The sequence below is a fragment of the Otolemur garnettii genome, unplaced genomic scaffold (assembly GCF_000181295.1).
Source record: "Otolemur garnettii isolate 467f Iridium unplaced genomic scaffold, OtoGar3 scaffold00021, whole genome shotgun sequence".
NCBI classification, from domain to species: domain Eukaryota; kingdom Metazoa; phylum Chordata; class Mammalia; order Primates; family Galagidae; genus Otolemur; species Otolemur garnettii.
Window position 1 is genome coordinate 17,256,029 of NW_003852416.1, and position 10,840 is coordinate 17,266,868.

General features: G+C 37.9%; 1 protein-coding gene across 1 annotated transcript in view; it reads left to right on the forward strand.

Annotated features, from left to right (window-relative positions):
• The window catches only part of PCGF6 (polycomb group ring finger 6), a 34,586-nt gene that overhangs the window by 14,532 nt on the left and 9,214 nt on the right, over positions 1-10,840 (forward strand). Inside the window, exons 7-8 of the mRNA XM_023511774.1 lie at positions 640-667; positions 8,548-8,646. Coding sequence (XP_023367542.1) covers positions 640-667; positions 8,548-8,646 — 127 coding nt within the window. The remainder of the gene's footprint in view (positions 1-639; positions 668-8,547; positions 8,647-10,840) is intronic.

Sequence of the window (10,840 nt, forward strand, 5' to 3'; positions counted from 1 at the left end):
AAAAAAAAAAAAGAAATATTATTGTGAAAAATCACATTAATTATGATTTAAAGAAAAACATTTTCCATTTAGCTTGAAAATGTTAAATTTGTAAATTGGAAAGAAATCTTAACTATTAAGATATGCTTTTTCCTAGGAATCTGTTCTATAACATGACTACAGTTAATAATGTATGACTTGAAAATTGTTAAGAGTAGATCATAAATGTTCTTACTACAAAAAGTATGTGAGGTTGATAGATGTGTTAAGTTGGTTGGGTTAGTTATTTCTTTGATTACTTTACAGTGTATATAAATTATATCAAATAACCCATTGTACTCTATAAACATACCTTTTATTTGTCAATTATACCTCAGTAAAGCTGGAGGAAATAAATTAATCCTGATATGTTTTCTATAAAAAAAGAAAGAATATACATTTCACTTCTAAAATTAAGTATGTAAAGTGGTGTAAAATACTGGATTAAACTGCCTTTGCCTTACCACTAGGTGGCAGAAATGATAATTATATTTATTTATTTCATAATGGTTTAGGTATGAATTGATGTTTCTCAAATAATTATATTTGTTATTTTTATGTTTTATGAATAAACATAGTTTAAAGTATTAAATATTGATTAATTTTGCTCTCATTTTTCAGTGCTAATGAAGGCACGGGACATTTTAAGGTATTTTACTTTTATTTTTTTCATTCATTTCACAAAAGGCACAAGTTTGAGTAAGATTAGTAGCCAAATGGAGATTGTCTTCAATTACAATAAATATATTTTATAAATAAAAATTATTTAAATATGAAGTACATTTAATAACACTCTCCTAATAGGTTTATGAAGAAAAATTCTTAAGTAGGGATTTGTTATTCAGAAGTGGTCTAAGGAAAATTAAGTGAATACTTTTTAAAACTCTAAAACCAAATGCTATGTTAATTTGGTTGTAAAAGATATTTCAAAGCATTTTTTGCATAGTTGGCATTTAGTGTTAAATATGAGCTTAAAATTTTATTTTCATGTAACATTTTTGGCTCCAGTTAACTTGTCCTAACTTGTTACTTCAATTGTTCAATAAGAAAGCACTCCTTTGTAACATATTTAAGTTCAGAATTCTTTTAAAGGCCCCCAAATCACAGGTGCCATTGTATGTTATGTCGCTATGGTATGAGTCATTCAGGAAAAGCTAACTTACATGAGGTAAATCATGCTTAATAGTTGGGGTTATAAATATATAAGGAGTAAGTGACTTTGATCTGGGTAGATTTTCAGTGACTTTGTCAAAGTCTGTACTAAAAACTGGGTGAATTATACCTGATTTGATAGAGTGTACTGTTTTGCTTTATGAGCACACTAACTTAGAGATGTGAATTAAAGCATAGGAATAGACAGATACTTCTCTAGATTAAGTATATTATAGATGTTTTTCTGAGATCACTGTGATGGAGGGAATCTAGTGTTAAGTCTTTGTGATTTTTTGGTAACTTTGAACCTCTTCTAAGTTGTAAAACATCAAGCCAGTGGTGATCAACTTTAGAAAATAGTTTCATAGCAGTGCAGTAGTTGAGGGAGTAGCAGATAAATTTCTGTATAGTTCAAGCACAGGGTTATGTGCTGCTAGTGTTACTTGAAGACATCTGTTTAATAAACTGTAGTAGTTAGAAAGGCCAACAGAGTTAAAAACCTTATGAAGACGGAACCAGAGAATGAATTGAAATGTTCGACTACTGCTTCTGCAAAAACATGTGTGTACCTAGAATATTTATATAGTTTTGATTTTCACATATCAAAAATCTTTGGCTTAGTGCCCGTAGCACAGTGATTACGGTGCCAGCCACATACAGTGAGGCTGGCGGGTTCGAACCCGGCCTGGGCCAGCTAAACAACAATGACAACTGCAACAAAAAAATAGCCGGGTGTTGTAGTGGGCGCCTATAGTCCTAGTTGTTTGGGGGGCTAAGGCAAGAGAATTGCTTAAGCCCAAGAGTTTGAGGCCGTGAGCTGTGATGTCTACCAAGGGTGACAAAGTGAGATTCTGTCTCAAAAAAAAAAAAAAAATCTATGATGACAGTACCATCTATAAAGTGTTTTCACCAAAAACAACCGTGAAGATGATCATGCTTCTGTATTTACTAATATACAGGAAATACCAAGAGCAAAGGAACATTCTACATGACACTGAGGATATAATAAGCCAAATCAAGACAATGAAAAACTATATAGCAACCAATTCTATTTCTTTAGCAAATAAATTGAAAATGAAAGAGATGAAGAGGGAAGCTATAGCTGGAACCTGTTGATTAAAATAGGTGGAACCAGTTCACTGCAACGTATGATACTTATTTGGATTTGATGGGAAAAATAAACTATGAAAAAAAGAAAAATTGTAAAATTTATTGAGGTAAAATTCCAAATCGGAAAGATCCCAAATACCCATTAACTGATGAATGGATAAATAAAATATTATATTTCCATTGAAAACATTATGCTAATTGGAAGAAGCTAGTCACAAAAGGCCATCCAGATATTATCTGATTCCATTTATATGAGTTAGGGAAATCCATAGCAATATAAAGTAGGTTAATGTTGCTAGAGGGTGGGGGAGAGATGAAATAGGGAGTGACTGCTAATTGGTACAGGTTTCATCTTTTGGGAGCGATGAAAATATCCTGATATTAGATAATGGTGATGGTTGCACAACTTTGTAAATATACTAAAATCCACTGAATTATATACTTTTAAAGGGTGAATTTAATAGTAATATAAGTTACATCTCAATAAAGTTCTTTTTGTTTTTAACAACTAAGCCAAGCTGGATATGGTGGCATGTGCCTATAGTCCCATCTACTCGAGAGGCTAAGGCTGGAGGATCTAGTCCAGCCTAGGCAACATGACAATGCCCTCTTTAAAAAAAGAAAGAAAAGAAAAATTAAGTCAATAGAAACTTTGAATAGAAGCATTGTTTATAATTTGTTTTGTGCAAACATTTTGGAATACAAAAATGTAACTGGTAAATAATGTATTTATAAGTTAGAATTTTAGTTTGAGTATATCATTGGTTATTTTATTATTTATTCATTTATTCATTTGTTTGTTTGTTTAGAGCAGTGGTTCTCAACCTGTGGGTCGTGACTCCTTTTTAACAATGAAAATACATTGCAGCATTAGGAAGCTTGAGAACTACTGGTTTAGAGGCAGGGTCTCCCTCTGTCATCCAGTTTGGAGTATAGTGGTACAATCATAGCTCACTGCAGTCTTGAATTCCTGGGTTCAAGAAACTGGGAGTAGATGCATGCACCACTATCCCTGGCTAATTTTGCTCCAGCCTGTTGGTTTTTGTGCCAGCTGCCGCCGAGGCAGAGCTGGCAGGTCCGGTCCTCTAGTGCCGCTCTACTGGAGCCTTTGGTGGGGGAGGGGAGCTCTCATCCGCTTGCTCCAACCTGCCAGTTCCTCTGCCTGCTGCTGCCACCAAGACAGAGGTGGCAGGTCCCCAAGCCCCGCTCGGCTGAGCTGGCTGGGGCGCCACTTTTCTGGTATCACTGGGACTACATGTATTTGGCACAACACCTAGGTAATTTTTTTATTTTTATTAGAGACATGGTCTTGCTTTTGCTCAGGCTGGTCTTGAACTCCTGAGCTCAAGCAATCCTCCTCCCAGCTCAGCCTCCCAGAATACTAGGATTACAGGCATGAGCCATTACACCTAACCCCTATTATCAAATGTAGGCGTCCTCAAACTACGGCCTGCAGGCCACATGTAGCCCACGTAGGACATTTATCCAGCCCGCCAGTGTTTTTGCTGCTGTTGCCTGTCCTGCTTAGCTGACTCATCCTGGAGCCTGTGGTCCGGCCCTCCAGTGTTCTGAGGGACAGTGAACTGGCCCCCTGTTTAAAAAGTTTGAGGATCCCTGATCAAATGTCTGGTCAGTGTTCAAAATTTTAATCATCTCGTTTGCAGTCCACTTAGAAAAATATCTTATCAGCCATGGAATAGTATAGTTTATTTTTATTTATTTATTTATTTATTTGAGACAGAATCTCACTTTATCACCCTCGGCAGAGTGCTGTGGCGTCACAGCTTACAGCAACCTCCAACTCCTGGGCTTAGGCATTTCTCTTGCTTCAGCCTCCCAAGTACCTGGGACTGTAGGTGCTCGCCACAACACCTGGCTGTTTTTTGTTGCAGTTTGGCTGGGGCCAGGTTTGAACCTGCCACCCTCGGTATATGGGACTGGCGCTCTACCCACTGAGCCACAGGCACTGCCCAGAATAGTGTAGTTTTATCATAGTAGTTTATATATCATGAGCCGTGGAATAGTGTAGTTTTTTTTTTTTTAAGGTCAGACCAAATAAAGTTCTAAAGGTCACACATTGCTATTGGTTGATAGATCTATTAAATTTCTTTTATTTATTTATTTATTTTTTGGAGACAGTTACCCAGGCTAGAGTGCCATGGTATCTGCCTACCTCCCAGCAACTTCAAATTCCTGGGTTCAAGCAATCATCATGTCTCAGCCTCCTGAGTAGCTGGGACTACAGGCACCTGCCAAGATGCTAGGCTAGTTTTTCTATTTTTAGTAGGGGTGGAATCTAGCTCTTGCTCAAGGTGGTGTTGAACTCCTAACCTCAAGCAGTCTTCCCAGAGTGCTAGGATTACAGGGATCAGCTACCTTACATGGCCATTTTGTTTGTTTGTTTTGTAATTCATTGTTGGTAAAACAGAATCACTTGCTGTTGGTTGATAGATCTTTAAATCTAAATTTTCCCTTTTTCCTTTCGTAATTATGACAAAATGGAATTACTTATAGCTTCCTACAGATTGAGTTTTCATGTTGCATCTCTGTGAAGTAATTTAATATATTCTTTGTCTTCTTTCTTTCTCATAAACTGGTAATTAAATATCAGTGTTGTGCGGACTGATTTGACAGTGGGGGGGGGTAAGAATATATCATAAGTGGGGCTAGTGTGCCCCATACCTATAATCCTAGCATTCTGGGTAGCTGAGACAGGTGGATTGCTTGAGCTCAGGAGTTTGAGACCAATCTGAACAAGAGTGAGACATCTCTACTAAAAATAGAAAAAAATTATCTAAGTATTGTGATGGGCACCTGTAGTCCCAAGCTACTCAAGAGGCCTGAGGCAAGAGGATCTCTTGAGCCCAAGAGTTTGAGGTTGTTATGGGCTATCACAACAGAGTATTCTATTCACAGTGACAGAGAGAGACTCTGTTTGATTTACTTATTTAAGTAAGTAAATAAATATAGTAGTATTATAATATAAAGTATTATATGTTATAATACTTTATAATATAAGTATTATAAGTATAAAAATAGAAAAAAGAGTATAGCATAAGTATGGGTGTTGTTATTCAGCAGGAGGCATATAATGTCTGTCTGTGTCTCTTTGTTTTGTTTTGTTTTTTGAGACAGAGTCTCACTATGTCACCCTGGCTAGAGTGGCATCAAGCTCACAGCAACCTCAAACTCTTGGACTTAAGCAATTCTCTGGCCTCAGCTTCCCAAGTAGCTGAGACTACAGGCGCCCATCACAACACCCGGCGATTTTTGTTGTTGTTGTTGTTGTTGTTGCAGTTGTTGTTGTTTAGCTGGCCTGGGCTGGGTTCAAACCGCCACCCTCAGTATATGTGGCTGGCGGGCACCAAACCTGTCTGTGTCTCTCTGTAATGTTAGCAGCCATTGATTCTCAGTTGTATAAAAGTGATTTGCTAAAAGTTGAAAAATTATGCTATCCCTCCTTTTTTATTAACTGAAATAGTTCTGTAAGGTTTCTCCTTACAGAGAAACTATAACTAGTTTCTATAACTATAAACCTAGTTATGAAGGCCAAGGCCCCTTATCTATTTGGTTATCCTGTAGCTCTGTTCATGTAAGAAAGGCAGGATAAACGCTGATTCTCTCTCTTATTTATGGTTCAAAGTAATGGGTTGGTTCACTAGCATACTCCACTCATGATCAATTCGGTTTTGTTTTTGTTTGTAATTTATTATGTAGATTTAAACATAATGTATTGTAATCCATTTCAGTTACTCTCTTTATTGATGTTCAAATTTTCTTCTCGGAGACATGATATGCTATGATAAAGATGGAAATTAAGATAGTACAGATTTATCTTGCACCTCTCTTGCCCCACATATGGAATAAATCATTTTTTCAAGGGGTCCTAGGTCATTTTGGTAGTCATTGGTATTTCAAAATCACAATCTGGTTTGCTTTGCTACTAGGTCAGTTACTGTTTCTAGGCTTTTTCAATTGATAGCTATCTTTTCTTTTGCTTTTTTGTTTTGTTTTTTTTTTTTAGAGATAGAGTCTTACTTTGTTGCCCTTGGTAGAGTACCGTGGCGTCACAGCAACCTCCAGCTCTTGGGTTTAGGTGATTCTCTTGCCTCAGCCTCTGGAGTAGCTGGGACTACAGGCACCTGCCACAATGCCTGGCTGTTTTTTTGTTGCAGTTTGGCTATGGCCGGGGCTGGGTTCAAACCCACTACCTTTGGTATATGGGGTCGGTGCCATACTCACTGAGCCATAGGCACCGCTTGATAGCTATCTTTTTATTGAAGAATAGAAACAGCCGGGTATAGTGGCTCGTGCCTATAATCCTAGCACTCGGGGTGCGGAGGTGGGCGGATTGCTTGAGTTCAGGAGTTCATGACCAGCCTAAGTAAGATTCTATCTCACTAAATCCTATCTCTAAAAACAGCCAAGTATTGTGATGGGTACTGTAGTCCCAGCTATTCAAGAGGCTGAGACAAGAGGATTGCTTGAGTGTAAGAGTTTGAGATTACTGTGAGCTATGATGCTACGGTACTCTATCTACCAAGGGGAATAAACAGAGACTCTGTCTCAAAAAAAAAAAAAAAAAAAAATAGAAAAACAAGATCTCCCTAGCAGAGATCTTGGACTAGCTTACTTCAACTTCCTTATCAAGGTGGCGCCTGTGGCTCAAAGGAGTAGGGCACTGACCCCATATGCCAGAGGTGGTGGGTTCAAACCCAGCCCCAGCCCAAAAACTGCAAAAAAATAATAATAATAACTTCCATATCAAATTAACCTTTTGTGTTATAGATGGCAGGAAAGACTGCCTTAATTTTACACTAATTGGCATCTACAAGTTTTTTTTTTCTATCTAGTTGTATATAGTAGGAAGCTATCATGTATAATGGAAAAAACAATGAATTGACCATCTACTTAAGAACTGGTTTTCAAGTAGAAAAAAAATTCTTCTAAAAAACTGAGTCTGAATTATATGGGGTGGGGGGAAACCCTATTAATTTTGTGAGCATGGATTATGAAGACTAAGGTTAACCATTTGAGAACCTAGTTTAAAAAGCCAAAGCCAGTTTTTCCTTTCACATGTTAGCATACCTTATAATTCTGTTTTGAGTGATCTAAGAATTGTAGCATTGATAACTTTTGCTAAATTGGATTAATTTTAACGAAACAGATTGAGGGCCCACTAAAAATTTAGAAATGAAAAAAATTGGATTGTCCTTTGCTAGCATACCCGAAACCTGCTATTGAGATAGTAAACTCTAGGAATTGATTTTCAGAAGTGCAGTGGCAGACAGGCATCTACTTAGGTTATCCAAAATAACAGCTTCTCAAGGCACCTATGGGATTCTCATACTAATCAGGTAGTGCCACTTGCAGTGAGATACTGTGTTTCCCCAAAATAAGACCTACCCAAAATATAAGCCCTAGCAGGATTTCTATGCATTTGTTAAATATAAGCCCTAGCCCAATAATAAGACCTAGTGATGGGCATGGCTATGCAGCATATCTGCATAGCCATGCCATGCATTTTGGCATGGAGTGGTAAGGAAGACTGGAATACCTTTTATCTGCCACAGCTCCTTTCTCCAAGCCATTCACACTTGTGCAGGTGCATATGTGGTAACTGTGGTCGCAGGGATCCAATGCGCACGTGCAAATGGCTAGGGGAAAGGAGTTCACACATCACTAGTGCCAGCCCCACCAACAAGGTTGGCTCCCCCTATCAGGTTCTAGAAGATGACTTAATTGTATTTGAATAAATGTAGATTGTTGTATTATACTTACTAAAAATAAGACATTCCCTGAAAATAAGCCCTAGTATGTCTTCTTGAAAAAAAAAAAAAAATATATATATATATATATATATATAAGACAGTGTCTTATTTTTGGGGAAACACGGTACCTTCATGGGGCCTCCAGTGTGAGAGTGGGGACGCTACTCTATCTCATTAGTGATTGCCTTCTTTTGTGAGGTATTCATTCCTATACATGCATTAAATGAACACAAGAACTTTGCCATTTTTGTCTAGATCATAGGAATGATCATGCCTGGGTGACTAAAAAAAATAAACAAGTTAACATACTTTTCAGAAAGGAGAAGCTAAGGAGAATTTCTGGTTTTCTTCTTTAATATGTAAATTAACTCAAATTTGATAGTAATTTTTTTCAGGAGTCTATTGAATCATCTTTACGGTTTGCTTTAAGGTTTACATATTTTGTGTACATACATACATATATATTCTGAAAATGGTTTTTAATCTATTTTTGTAGCCATTGGAAAAGAAGTTTGTTCGAGTCTCTGGAGAAGCAACTATTGGGCATGTAGAAAAATTCCTCAGAAGAAAAATGGGTCTTGATCCAGTTTGTCAGGTACAGTACATGTATGTAAAAGAACAGGTAATACTGTGAGACTAAATTTAGCATTTTGAAAAAGAAGTGTCTAGGATTTCATACAGTAGCTTTTGTTTTATAATCCGGTAGAGACTGTAAATGCTAATTGAGTATTGCTACACACTCCCAAGTTTAATCACATTTGATTTAGTATAACAAGAAAGCTCAAAACACCTAGAAAAGTGAAATATCTATCTATAGGGATGTTCAACATGCAGCCCATAGGATACATACTGATTTTGTGAGGACGTTTTTTGCTTGTCTATGGTGTCAGATATCGTAAAAAGTATGCACAGACCTTTTTTCTTTTGCTAATCAGCTTTCATTAATGTTTGTGCAATTGTGTAATTAAGGTGTGACAGAGGGGAAAAAAGTTTGACTAGCTCCTATAGACCCTATTTTTTTCTTTTTTTGTTTTGAGACAGACTCTCACTTTGTTGCCTTTGATAGAGTACCATGGCAGCATAGCTCAAAACAACTTGTAACTGTTGGGCGCAAGCGATTCTCTTGTCTCAGCCTCCCATGTAGCTGGGACTATAGGTGCCCACCACAATGCCCAGCTATTTTTAAGAGACGGGGTCTCACTCTTGCTTAGACCTTTTTTTTTTTTTGAGACAGAGTCTCACTATGTCACCCTCGATAGAGTGCTGTGGTGTCATAACTCATAGCAACAAGCTCAAAGCAACTTGTAACTGTTGGGTGCAAGTGATTCTCTTGTCTCAGCCTCCCAAGTAGCTAGGACTACAGGTGCCCACCACAATGCCCAGCTATTTTTAGAGACGGGGTTTCGCTCTTACTTAGACCCTATTTTTTGAGGATTGAGAACATTCTAACCTATATAATATTTTTTTTGATTTATTTTATTTAATTTGAGGCATAGTTTCACTCTATTGCTCCAGGCTAGAGTGCCATGGTATTAGCCGAGCTCACAGCAACCTCAAACTCCTGGGCTTAAAACAATTCTTCTGTCTCAGTCTCTTAAGTAGCTGGGACAAGTGCCTATCTCAATACCTGGCTAATTTTTTCTATTTTTTTCTGTTTCACTTTTGTTTAGGCTGGTCTTAAGCTCCTAAGCTTAAGAAATCATCCCACCTTGGCCTCCCAGGGTGCTAGAATTCTAAATGTGAGCCATTTTGCCTAGCCAACCTTAAGCCTTCTATGAATTCAGTTTCCAAATAATTTTCTTTTTTGAGACAGAGTCTCACTTTGTTGTCCAGGCTAGAGTGCTGTGGCATTAGCCTGTTTCATAGCAACTTTAAACTCCTGGGGTCAAGCAGTCCTCCTGCTTCAGCCTCTGAAAGTGTTAGGATTACAGGTGTGAGACACCACTCCCGGCCTACTTTCCAAATAATTTTTAGAAAGACTAATGTATTATATGTTATATCCCTACCGTTCATTTATTATTATTATTATTATTTTGAGACAGAGTCTCACTTTGTCACCCTTGGTAGAGTGCCATGGTGTCATAGCTCATAGCAACCTCCAACTCCTGGGCTCAAGTGATCCTCTTGCCTCAGTTTTTTCGATTTTTAGTAGAGATGGGGGTCTCACTTTTTGCACAGGCTGGTCTTGAACCTGTGAGCTCAAGCTATCCACTCACTTCGGCCTTCCAGAGTGGTAGTATTATAGGTGTTAGCCACTGCTCTTGGCTAGGTTTGTTTTTGTTGTTGTTGTTGTTGTTGTATTTTTTTTTTTATTTGTTTGTTTGTTAAGACAGAGTCTCACTGTGTTGCCCTGGGGTTGAGTGCCCTGACGTTGTATCTCACAGCAACTTCAGACTCCTGGGCTCAAGTAATCTTGCCTTGGCCTTCTGAGTAGCTGGGACTATAGGCACCTGCCTTGATGGTTGGCTAATTTTTCCACTTTGAGTAAAGATGCCGTCTTGCTTTTGCTCAGGCTGGTCCTTAAACTCCTGAGCTCAGGCAATCCACCTATCACAGCTTGCAAGAGTTGGTAGGATTACAGCCGTGAGTCACTATGCCCAACCTTTATTTTTGTCCTTTCTAAAACTTGATATTCCAGAGAATATAGAGATTATACACAAAAGATTTAACATAGCAGATCTTTAGAAGGGTCTGCTTACAAAGTTGGCCTTTGGCTATCTAGGGACTTGGCCTGCAGAAGGTTGTCTACACTAATATGAAAAGTTCCGGCTCGGCACCTATGGCTCAAG